Source organism: Symphalangus syndactylus, chromosome 1, assembly GCF_028878055.3.
Source record: "Symphalangus syndactylus isolate Jambi chromosome 1, NHGRI_mSymSyn1-v2.1_pri, whole genome shotgun sequence".
In the NCBI taxonomy this organism is placed as follows: Eukaryota; Metazoa; Chordata; class Mammalia; order Primates; family Hylobatidae; genus Symphalangus; species Symphalangus syndactylus.
Genome location: NC_072423.2, coordinates 58,657,044 through 58,670,397, shown reverse-complemented (window position 1 = coordinate 58,670,397; position 13,354 = coordinate 58,657,044). Strand labels below are relative to the sequence as shown.

The 13,354-nt window shown below is 36.9% G+C and overlaps 1 protein-coding gene across 3 annotated transcripts in view; it reads right to left on the bottom strand.

Moving 5' to 3' along the window:
* CDH2 (cadherin 2) overlaps positions 1-13,354 on the bottom strand; it is a 253,945-nt gene that overhangs the window by 14,805 nt on the left and 225,786 nt on the right. For 2 of the 3 annotated variants that reach the window (XM_055235439.2, XM_055235440.2), the window contains one exon: positions 2,453-3,859. The exons of the other annotated variant lie outside the window; for it this stretch is intronic. In XM_055235439.2, the coding sequence (XP_055091414.1) occupies positions 3,653-3,859 (207 nt within the window). In that variant the 3' untranslated portion in view covers positions 2,453-3,652. Of the gene's footprint in view, positions 1-2,452; positions 3,860-13,354 lie in introns of those variants that run through there. 3 annotated transcript variants of the gene reach the window in all.

The following is a 13,354-nucleotide window of genomic DNA, read 5'->3' as shown; positions in this document are numbered from 1 at the left end:
CTGTAAGAAAATTTACTAGACTAGCAAAAGATCACGAAAAAATGCATATAAGCTCTAACTAATTAGAAAAATGCAAATAACAGGGAAAAGAAAATACATAATTCAAAGAAACACAAATGGCTAATAAGCATAAGAAAAAAAATCTCCAATCCCCTCATTAGTAATCAGAAAAGTCTAATTGTTAACATGAGGTGTCTTTTGTTGCCTATCATAATGGCAAAACTTTTAAATGTGTGTGATGTCCAGGACCATTGGGGATGAGTGTAAATATATTTTTGTACACAGGCTGGTAGGAGTGTAAATTGGCATAGTTTTTACTTAGAGAAATTTGGCAACATCTTACTAAAATGTAAACTGCACATACTCTTATCATGGAAAATAACCATTTCATGGGGGTACTAACACTCTGTATGCATGTTTTTTATTAGCAATATTGCAGAAGAGATCCAAATTACCAGGAATGGCCTAGAAAAACATGTTTCTGGATGGGATCCATAAACCATGTTGATAAATGTATAGTTTTGGAGGTTTTATTACGTCACATGGTTACAGTCATTTTACAGAATACTTAAAACTAGTATTGTGGCCTGACTCAAAGGCTAACTTCCAAAGAAAAAAGAAGGCGGCCCTGGCTAGATTGTCTTACATTTTGTGGTTACTATTTTGAGCTGCATAAAATCCTTTTGCCAGAGGAGGAAGTTGCTGGCTTTTAGAAAGCCTTGTCTTCTTTCAGCTAAAAGGCACTTTTAAGCATGCTAAAACATTTATAATTTCAGCCATATTTAATTAACTTATCTCCACATTCTTTAATCCAGCAATTCCATCTCGAAGACTCTACTCGTATTAGAGAAATATTCCCATGCAAAGAGACATGCACAAGATGTTTACTGTGGCATTGTTTTTAATAGCAAAAAAATTGGAAACAACAAATTAATTAGGAAATGGTTCAATAAAACTATTATGTTCATATTATGGAATACTATGTAGCAGTTAAAAAGAATGAGGTAGGTGTACATATATACTAATATGGAAAAATTACCAAGATATACTCAGTGAAAAAAAGGCAACTTACAGAATAATACATAATGTACAATCTCATTTTCATAAAAACAAAAGAAAATCATTATGGACGTGTGTGTAAAAATGCTTTTTGGAAGGACTAGAAACTACATCAACCAGCTAAACAGAAGTTCCTTCTGTAGCATGGCAGGGGGTTTCCATTTTTTATTAGTTTCCTAGTTTTTTTTTTTATATAAAAAGAATGTTTTTACAAAGAAAATACAGTTGTGTATTATGCCTACAAAAATTAACATTTACATTTATTGATTGTGTATATATAAAACCTTACAAACACTTAAAGTTTATATATATATCTACACACTAGATATGGCCTGTGAATTGTGCATCAACCATAAGAAAATCATTTAAACAGTGTTTATCTAAATGGTGTAAACATTAAGTGTTATGATGTATGAATCTGAAAATATAGTTCAGTTTCATTTGGATGTACAACAGCATGGAGGCACAGTCTAAGAATCAATTTTAGAAAAGACTATTCCGATTAGCAAATTAGTAAGTTTCATTATGGAAATTCCCAGAGGCAAGCTCTGGTATTTAATGATTAGAAAAGTAACAAGAAAGTATTGCCTACAAAGTGAATCAATAGAAAAGTAAATTTCACTGTCTAATATAAAATAACCTTCATGTTAAGCAAAAAATATAGAGTTAATTAGAGGAGGTATATTATATAAGTGTTTTCAATGTGTACAGTATAAGACTATATGGTGTGATGATTAAGAAACAAACAGATAAATACAAGTGGACAATTCCTTTACCTCTTAAAATTCAGAATGAATCAGTAAGATACATAAACAATTTTACAAAATTTAGCAAGATTGTTTCCTTTTGTTGCCCTCTGCAACCAAACTGAAGCAAATGATCAAGTCAGTGGATAAAGGCCAGTCAAATCTAAGTGTGTTTCACTAAAGTACATAAAACAATGGCTTCAATGAATTGCACAAGAATTCCAGGTGTCCACTGCAGTTTCCAGGTTCAGTCCTATAACCCACTTTACTGAAGTTTCCCTTATGGTGGTGGCTCTAATGGGAAAGGCCTGTCAGTCAACAGAACAATTAGCTTGAGCAGAAACAAATTAAAACATGAGTTAATATATTAAGAATTAACACTGAAGTTCACTGAAGGTAAAGGATGTGATTTTTCTATCACCACCAGTAGGGTCTATTCCTGAATCACTTGATGTTTTTCTTCTATGATGATGGGAAGGTCCAAAATGATTCTCTCTGCTGCACACCGTACATGGTTGCCATGCTACGTGTTTCAATGGTGAATAGTGCAAGAACAAATACATACTTTTTGTACTGTTGTTCTCCAGTACTTGGGATTTTTGCAACATTCAAAGCAGCTCAAGTAGAAAAGAAAAAGTTCAAACCAGTCACCAGATCCAAAATTAGCATTTTATTCAGAACGCTGGGGTCAGAGGTGTATCATTTATATTCTGGTACACAATACAGAGGCAAAGCTGTTGTCAGAAGTCTCTCCAGTTTAAAAGCTTTTTTTTTTCCATTTTTTTAAAAAAAAAACACACAGTAGTGCCACCAGTGTCAGGCCACCCCTTTCTTTTCTTTCCTTTTTTTTTTTTTTTTTTTGGTACAAATTAATTATGTAAAACATTTGTGCTAAGAACTTTCTCCCTCCCCAAACCAAAAAGAAAATAAAAAATAAAAAAATTAAAAAAATTAAAAACTGAGTATTCTAACTACAGCTCAACAATTGAATCAAATGTCACTTTGTTTTGTAAATACTTTATCCATAACGAAAGATATAAACATGCAAAAAACCTGAATCCATAGTCCAAATAATACATACACATGTTCTGAAGTTTCTGCACTTCTCCATAGACTATGCCAATAAAACATTATGTACACATACTATTTTTACAGTGAAGTGGAAAAATACAGAAATAAAAAAGTGTACATGGATTAAGACCAAAATGTGTCTAACATTCTAGTTTATGAAAAAATTCAATTTTGCTACAAATTGGTGATATGAAAACTCCCTTTATTTGCAACCAGCTGAGTAAGTTTTAAGATTTTAGTGAAAAAAAAACAAAACAAAAAACTAAAGTCTAAAACTAGAAGTAATGTACATTTTCCAATCTCATGGTCTCATCCCCCAAGATAATAAAATCGCTCCATGAGTTTTTTTTGTTTGTTTAATTTTGTATTTTAATAAAAGCAAATGCAATGTAACAAAAGCGTGTTGAAGCATATCATGGTTTAACTTACTGCTCCCACCACAAAATATTTTGTCTTTTACTTATCGTTTCAGAAATCAGTACCATTAAAGCCTTAAACAGAAAACTAATTCCAATCTGAAAAAGGTACAAAAAGGCACATAAAATCCCAGTGCTTCTGTACTGTAAAATTCAAGTGTAACTGAGCTCAGTGTTTTTCCAAACAGTATGGATCACTGATATTCCCTCTGAGCCCAAATTGGTTTGCAGCCTATGCCAAAGCCTCCAGCAAGCACTGTGCTAGTAGACTACAAAGTTAAAGCCTAGCTTCTGTATGCTTTTTGGGAATATCAGTTGAAATTGTTTGTACTTGTCCAAAAACCAAGTTCACCCTGAAGTTCAGTCATCACCTCCACCATACATGTCAGCAAGTTTCTTGAACCGTGGCCCCCAGTCGTTCAGGTAATCATAGTCCTGCTCACCACCACTACTTGAGGAATTAAGGGAGCTCAAGGACCCAGCAGTGGAGCCACTGCCTTCATAGTCAAACACTAACAGGGAGTCATATGGTGGAGCTGTGGGGTCATTGTCAGCCGCTTTAAGGCCCTGCAATTTGGAAACACAAAGAATGAAAGAATTAAGAGAGGGTTACAATTTACAAAACCACAAGCAGATCCCAATGAATTCATGGGATCAAACAAACACTTGTTTGTAAGTTTCCATTTACAGACTACATTTTCAACACATGGAAACGGGGGATATAACCATTTGAAAGTTGGACAAAAATTAACGTATCTTTCCTGTGCAAAGAAACAACCCTAAGCAGTCAAGCTCAGGGAGGCCAAGACTTATGAAGGCAGGGGGTTAACTGGGTAATAAGTTGGACAGGTGGCAGAAATGAATGGCCCTACTTGAGGCAGAGAAGGAAGGATCTTAAATAACATATAGAGCAGCATTGCTAGATTAAATTAAAAAACACCTCACTGAAATACAAGAGACATACAAATGAGTACCATGTGGTCCGTGTCCCTCCACAGGCTTGCAGTCTAGCATAACAGGAATTACTACTGTGTGAAGCAAATGACAAGTGACGAAACTATGAAGTCAAAGCAAAGACCATCAGGTTGTGGGGGAAAAAATTCAGATCAGCGTTAAGAGCTAGGAGTTCAAAGAGAAGGTAGCATTGTATTTGACCTAATTTTGGAAGGACATCAAAGGAAGACTGAAGACAGGTCAGATGTGATTACTACATAAAGGGAGGTACTCATAAAATCATTTCTGTGATTAACGTAACATCAAATGTGGAATTAACTGATTAATTGTAAACGTATTTTAAAAAATAGGGTAACTTCTAATTTCCAAAAAAATCCAAGAAATGTCATAATCCAATACCTGTACATGGTATAAATATTGAAAAGAGGACTCCTGTCAATCTAAAATAACAAGTGTATCTGGTTCTTATAAAGAATTTTAAAAAGAAAGAAATAACTACTATCTATATTTATAATTTTTGTAAGCAGATACTTTTTAATATATAATTAGAGTCTCTATGCTCTGCAAAGGATTTAGTATTAGGTCCTTTGGTGTATTTTCTAATTTTTTCCCAATTCCATTCTAGTACTCCTAGATATACTAACATTACTAACATTAGTCTCCAAACAATCATTTGCTTTTTCCACACTCTACTTGTCAAATGCTAGTTGGCTTATATGGCCTCACCTATCTAAGACGTGTCACAGACAGTCCTACTTGAGAGATCAAGCCTGCCAATACACATGCATTTTATGAGCGCATACATGGGTTTTTATGAGCATGTGTTCATCTATCCTTTCAAGGTTACAAAGGAGAAACAGGGAAGAAGAGGAAAAAAATTAAGGTCAGAATCAGTATGGTGTAGTGGTTAAGAGATCAGACTGTGAGATGACACCTTAGCTCTCCCTAGTATTAGCTGTGGGACCTCCACATAACCTCGTTTACAACTGTAATCATAATAATAAGACTATTAAAAAGACCAAATGCAATAAAGGGACTTGAGGGCTCACCACAGTGACTGGCATATGTAGAGCTCAATGAATATTAGTATTTTTAAAAAATTTAAGTTTAGAGAAAAATGTCTTGCCTTGGGATTTGAAAAAATAAGAAACAGTGAAGATATATTTAAAGAAACAAAATGGCAGCTGCTTGACTCGCGTCAAAAGTCAGAGAAAAAAGTACACATGACCAGTTTTCTCATCTCCAGGTACCTCTTTACTAACAATCTTAACCATGAAATTTAGCACTACTTTACTACTTTTCCTCATGTCATTTTATACTATTATTTATACTCCAGAAAAGCCTGTGTAAAATAAAGCAGGTTTCAGCAAAATACTTTGATATATACAACATAAATAATTTTAGATAGGATTTTTTTTATCTTATTTTTAGACTAAGCTACAAGGCAATTCTGCTAAGACTGAGAACCACAACCTACAATTTCTGAAAACTTGTAACTCCCTTCTGTGGTAGATTGTGTTACTGCCCTCAGTGATTCACTGCCCTTTGTCTGAAAGCAGAACACACACCCACACTCCCACAGTATCTCTCTGGGGTCAGGGTTTACTTTCCCAACCACACTGTAAGGCTTGGCTGTCTGACTGGCTTTGGCCAATGCAATGTAAGTAGCTGTGAAAAGCAGCCGCTTCAAGAACTCTATCTAATGTGTTTCCACCCTTCCACTAATCCCCCTTTCCCCTTCTGCCAGGAGAATGGCCTGCTCCAGATGGGAAGTTTATCTGCCTGGATCCTGAAACGAAGAAGACATATGGATCAGGAACTGAGTCACTGACAGACTACAGCTGACTTATAACTTAAGTAAGAAGTAAACCTTCATTATTATAAGCAGCAATATTTTGAAGTGGTCAGTGATTGGTGCCTTAGCTAACAAAAGCCAAAGAATGCACCTTCATTCATTTTGTTTGTGTTTATTCATTCGATTCAAGATATATTTGTTGATTATCTATTAATATTATTGCAATGTATTCTGCTAACTCGTAGAGACACAGCTACTAATGAGCTAGATCCAATGGCTGCCCTCGTGGAGTTAATATTCACATATTAGCCTACACTCCTCTTCCCTAAAAAACCTAGCAACTGCAAATTTAAGCAATAGGGGATTCCCTTAGTTCAGCATTGTCTGACTTGGGGTCATACAAGTAGGCCCAAGAAGGATCTGAAAAAAAAAAAAAAAAAAAAAAAAACAAGAAAAATCAGGGAAATTCCTGATGAGGAGAATGGGTCCCTAAAAAACAACTATTAAATTTTCATCATGACAATTGCTTTATAATGCAGACAACAGAGACAATGGCTAAGGTCACTTTGTTCCGGTCATCTGCTTTACCACAATGTAATTCTTAAGGGGAAATACACACAGAGCCCTGGCCCAATCCTTATGATGTCAACACCAAACTGGAAATATGGAGAGGTCAAGACTCAAATTAGGGACAGCATTAGGAGAAATACCTAATGCAGATGATGGGTTGAGGGATGCAGCAAACCACCATGGCACGTGTGTACCTACGTAATAAACCTGCACATTCTGCACATGTATCTCAGAACTTAAAGTATAATAGTAAAAAAAAAAATAGAAAAAAAATAGAATGACAAGTTAAAAAACAAAAAAAAGACTCAAATTAGCCCTAAAGAGTCAATGGCAAGGCCTCAAGTGTGACTGGGTTTGGAGGAGAAAAAAGGGATGGCCTGTGTTTACTATGTCCAGGGAATAAACACAAGAAGTGGTCTGGTCTTCCCTGGTGTGTTCACGGACCCCAGGACTCTTCATCAAATGACTAAGCCACCTAATTCAATTCCTTAAAATAAATATAATGCTTGTGATAGTCAACTCCCATATCCACTATTGAGAGTCTAAAAAATATTATTTTCTTTATTTTTTAGCTTCTGCACTGGCTTTCTGATCATCCTGGTAGTTTACAAATCTCTGTTTTCTATTTTTTTTTTTTTTTTAAAAAGAGGTTAAGGCCACAAAACCCATTAGAGAGAGACCACTGTGCTATGCTAGAGCATGGCACATTGCCTTATGTTTTAATAATTACAAAAGGGCAAAATCACTGAACTTTTCAAGAGTTCTTAGGCAAGCCAGCTTTCTATGCAGGTTAAGTACTTTAAATCCCTTCCACTTGGATAGCACTGATTTTTGTCTGAGAATAAAATATGACTCTTCTGAATGAGGTATTATATAAACTCTTGGTAATATTTTGGTAATTCTAAAAAGATCGCACTGAAGTCCTAAGAAACTGACAGTAACAGGCACGAAATCTGAGTGAATGTACAGAAGAAATCCAGTGGGCAACAGAACCTTCTGGTTCTCCCTTATGGGATTCCTTTATTCTTGGATGTGAACATTATTTCACAGGATGTACTGTTACCAAATTTACAAACTAACCGCCTGTGTTTCTCTAGGTTTGACTAAATTTAGCAAAGTATCCTCTTGTTCTACCTTTCCTGGAGAGGTAGATCTTGAATTCTGGATAAAGCTGAACTATTTTCTAAAGACTGAGGCTTGTCTGCAGAGTGAGAGAGCTTGGCTCTGGCTGAATTCTTGCTGAGCTTGTATTTATAGACTTCTGATCCCAGGCTTTATGGGCGGAGACATGCTTTTATGAGGATAAAAACCCACACTATCCAGTGAGGAACACATGAGGGATGTAACAGAAAAGAGGTCTTACTGTTTCCTTTACATTCTGTCTTCTACAGTCCTAGTGCCACTGCTTTAGTGCAGGTCATCATTATATCCTGCCTGGACCAGAGAGAAAGCCTGCCTAACTGGTCTTCGCCTGTCTCCAGCACTATTCCAGCTTCTTTCCTACAAATTATGGGTTTCTCTCGCAAACGTTTTTGATATCACTCTCGCAGGTAAGACCTCTGACTGCTCTCTCTGACTCCTTCCAAATGAAAGAGTTCCCCCGGCAATGGGAAAAATGATTAATTGGTGCATGTACACTTTACAACAATTATTTAAGAAAATTAACTTAAAAATTGATGAACAATTTAAGAAAATAACAGAAGTACACAGAGAGGGAAAAAACTGGAAGGTGTTAACTCAAATGCCTGCTGTTGGGTAACCTACAGCATACAGTAAAACTCTTTAGAAAGCATTCAGTGAACCAAGACTGTTCACCCACCTTTTCCGTTTCAGTTATTCTCAGCTCCAGCAACCACAACCGAATTATGCACCCCCAAAGGGAATCCCCCAAAAACCCAAAGCATCATGTTCTTGTGCACTTCTATGTTGTTTATTCATTTTTTTTGGAATTATACTTCTTATATTTTTTATCTGATTAATATCCATCCATCCATCCATCCATCCATCCAAAAGCTCATTAAAAATATCACTTCTACTACACAGATCTTTTTTCCTCAACCATGAATAGGAGTCATTCCTGTGGTCTCTCTGGTCCCCTCTACTTTTTTATTTTTTATTTTTACAGACAGGGTCTCACTCTGTACTCCAGACTGTAGTGCAGTGACAAATCATGGCTCACTGCAGCCTTGACCTTCCTGGGCTCAGGTGATCCTCCCACCTCAGCCTCCTGAGTAGCTAGGACTACAGACACATGCCACCATGCTCGGCTAATTTTTGTATTTTTTGTAGAGAGGGTTTTTTGTCATGTTGCTGAAGTGGGTCTCAAACTCCTGGGCTCAAGTGATGTTCCTGCTTCAGCCTCCCAAAGTGCTGGGATTACAGGTGTGAGCTACTGTGCCCGGCCTCATCTACTTTTATCATCTTGTTTGGATGACACTAGACTGTGACATCCCTTTCTACAGAGGCTGTTTTGTATTCACATCTCGCTGTCCAACACATTGCCTGACATTCAACAGGTATTCTATAAGGTAACTATGCATTGTTGTCCTGGGCGTAGTTTTTCCTGCTCAGCATCCTCTTCATATTTATATCCACTCCTTTCAGAAACAGCTAGAATCTAGGATATAAAAGTAAACCATGTTTACATTACAGTAGAACTGAACATATCAAGGCCAACATTACTACCCCTCTTTCTGGGAATTTCATTTTACTTAAAGCAATTTTTGATGCAGAAGGAGTGGATTTTAATTGTTTTCTTACAATTAGAGAAGAGCAGAAAGTCTTTTACTCCTAAAAGGTAATTTACCTGTAATAGTTACTAATATGACACCAGTAATAAAGAGATTTTTACTATGTGACAAGCACTATACGAAGCACATTACAAAGATAATCTGATTTAGTTCTCACGCAATCTTAAAGGAGGTTCTATTACTATTCCCATTTTACAAATAAGAAAACTGAAAAGGTTAAAGGAAAGGATCTTGACCTTGTACAAGGTAACAGAGCTGTTAGGTGGGATGGCTAGATTTGAACTTACACAAATGACCACCTTCTATAAGATCAGAATGAGATATTTTAAAAAAGAGAAATTAAATTTAATTAATAGGAGAAAAAGACAAGCATTTTAAACTTTAGTAGTTTCAAGCAAGTTATAAGAAGCTTCCATAAGTTTTAAACAATATTAATGAAAAGGTGGTCTTTTAACAGAATTATTCACTTGGTTTTTATACTTTTGCGTACAGAAATATACTTCATATACCGTTTAATACATATATACACACATAATAAAAATCTCTTTTTATATATGTATATATGTGTATATGTGATATATGTGTATATGTGCGTGTGTGCACACACGATGATATGGTTTGACTTTGTCCCCACCCAAATCTCATCTTGAATTGTAGTTCCATAGTTCCCATAATCCCTACATGTTGTGAGAGGGACTCTGTGGGAGGTAACTGAATCACGGGGGTGGTTACCCCCATGCTGTCGCTCTCCCGATAGTGCGTTCTCATGAGATCTGATGGTTTTATAAGGCGCTTTTCTCCCTTTGCTCAGCACTTCTCTCTCCTGCTGCCACGTGAAGAAGAATGTGTTTGCTTTCCCTTCTGGCAAGATTGTAAGTTTCCTGAGGCTTTCCCAGCCCTGCGGAAATGTGAGTCGATTAAACCTCTTTCCTTTGTAAATTACTCAGGCTTGGCAGTTTTTCATAGCAGTGTGAAAACAGAAAAATACACACACACACACACACACACACACACACGAAGAAGTTTATTCTTTTTACAAAGAAATATACAGGATTAGTATTAGTAAAATTATTGGAGGTATATTAATATCTAACTGTTGGGCTGAGATTAAATGAATTTGTTTGAACTTTTCACTCTCTGAAGGTCATGTTTAAAAACTCAAAACAGAATGAAATTCTGCAGTTGAAATTCAAAAACATGTGACTTATTTTACTCTGCCTACCAGACTGGAAATAAGTTATCATTTTTGAGATTCAAGGCAACATTCATTGCTTATTTAAATAAACAAACTAGAAAATGTTCTCATGAGCTTTCTTATTCCTTACATCTATAAAAGCACTCCAATTATAATCACCACTATATTATTCTTCCTTTGGAACATTTGGTGCTCTGCTAAATCAAATAAGACCTGCAGATAAATAAATTTGTGTGCCTTTTAAATATTTTTATAAAATGTGCTTGAGTTCTTTCTAGGTGCTTTCAACTGTTTTAAAACTCTACAAGTATTCATTTTTGTCTGTCCAGTAAATGAAGACACTGAACAAGTCTTAACAGTTATCTTGGATGAAAGAGTCTAGATGGTATTTTGGAGAGTTATTACTGGCTTAGGCCTTCTAACTTACATCAGACTTTCATCTCCCTTAAAAGTCCCACAGAACTGACCATCATCTCCTTAAAACTATCGTTTCGATTGTTTTCTATTATTATACCTTACCTCCTTAGATTTTCTGTCTCCAACTCTAGGGGCATTTCTAGTTGAAGATATTTGGTTCCTCCTCTCCTCCACATTTCTCTATCTTGTAATTGTATTCAAATTCATGGATTTAGGCCAGGTGTGGTGGCTCACACCTGTAATCCCAGCACTTTGGGAGGTTGAGGATGGAGGATGGCTTGAGCCCAGGAGGCTGAGGCTGCAGTTTGTTATGATTGTGCCACTGAACTCCAGCCTGGGCAACAGAGAGAGACCCTGTCTCTTAACACACACACACACACACACACACACACACTCCCGGATTTAGTTGCCATTTTCGGAATTATTTCCAAATTGGATCCTATCATCCATTCACTTGTTCACCAAATCATTGTGCCCCATAATGGCCCCTCCAGGGAGAAGCCTGTCTCCCCTCCCCTGGAATATGGAAGGGATCGGGGGGGAGGCAGGATGGAACCATGGGATCTGTGATCTGAGGGAGGTGAGTTCTGGGTACCATGGGATGCCAGTAGATGCTGTCTAACTCATACTCTGTATGCCTGACCTTTCCTGGGTTGGTAAATACTTAATGAAGTTCCCCCAACGCTAGAAAAATAGGGAAGGAATTCTAGACAGGAAGAACATCATGTAGACGGCCACCAGCATGAAACTGTAAACTGAAGTTGTAAATGACAAGTAGAGTTCTCTGTAGATAGCCTGCAAGATGCTGGGTGGTGAGGGCCTTGAGATGAAGTTGGAAAGCCAAGTAAGAACCAGACACAATTGGCCTCCTATGCCTGGCAAATAAGGCTTTGGATACTGGCACATTTGCATTGCACAAATATCATGCTCGCAACATAGTTGGGTATACACACAAAGAGAATTGATGTCTAATATATGATTTTATCTATATATTACTTGCACAGTTATGTTACACACATAGATGTTCAATAGTGATTTGCTGCATGGATGATCTTACATTGAGCTCAAGATGGTTTCACAATGAGACATTTTTCACACATGCAGATAATCTTCAAATTAGGAAGAGATTGTATTCTGGAAGTCAATTTGCAGTCAGTTGTTTGGAAGAAAGTTTTTCATATTAAGTAATCACACCTGTTTGTTAATGGTCTCCAGCCATAATAAACTGTGTACCTGAGCACTGTTTAGGAGAAAGAAAATTCCAAATGGAAATTCCTACTATAACTCCTTCTACTGTGGCCGAGAAGGGTTGGGTAAGTGAAACTTACTGACTAGATGCTCTTTTCTATCTACTGAAGAAGAGACAGTCATTGTTAAAAAAAAAAAGAACAAAAAAAAAATCAATGACCATAGACATAGACACACAAACACACACTCAAACATAAACTCAGCATTTGAATGTAATCTGACAAGTAGGATAAAAAGCTCTAGACTCAGTATCCGTTAAATCTCAATCAGATGTAAAGTGGGTGGCGCCCATAGCATCATGCCCTACGCGTTGGCCAGAGTGCATACTCGAATACCTGAAAATGACAAAAATCTAAGAGCTAGGTAACACACTAGATGTTTAAGTTATAACAACATGAACAAGAAATAGCGCTTGTCCTGGAGAGAACTCACATAGTGAGTGGGAGAAAGAAATACTGACAGTTACACCCCAGCTGGTGAGGGCTATGACCCGAGGGGCAGCTTGTTATCCCTTCCCAAAGGCATCAAGGAAGGCCACACAGAGAAACCTTTTGGCTGAATCCTGAAGGCGAAGTGGCAGTCCTGCAGATGGACAATTAGGTAAGGGCTTTGCCGAAGTTACAGTATATTCAAAAGTGTGATGCTTTTGAGGAACTGCAAATAGTTCAGTGGGGCTGCAGCACAGAAAGGGAATGTGGGGAGGTGAGGGGTAGAAGAAGGCAGGAATCAGATGAAGAATAGCCTTATAGATAAACCTTACTGTTTGTTTGATCTTTAGCACCGAGAAAGAAGAGTATCAGGGATGGAATGAAATCCCACAGAACACTGGTACTTCAGGGACAGGCAGAAATATTTAGTAAGGATTTGTTAAATTATACTTCAGCTAGAATTCTGGCTTCAAAAAAGTATGGTTCCAGCTGGGCACAGTGGCTCATGCCTGTAATCCCAGCACATTGGGAGTCTGAGGCAGGAGGATCATTTGAGCCCAAGAGTTCAAGACCAGCCTGGGAAACAGACTGGTGAGACCCTGTCTCTACAAAAATAAAAATTAAAAAAAAATTTTAAAGTCCTATTTCCTAAACCTACAGTCAAAAGATTCACTATCTATCTCTTGAATTGACAACCATCGGAAT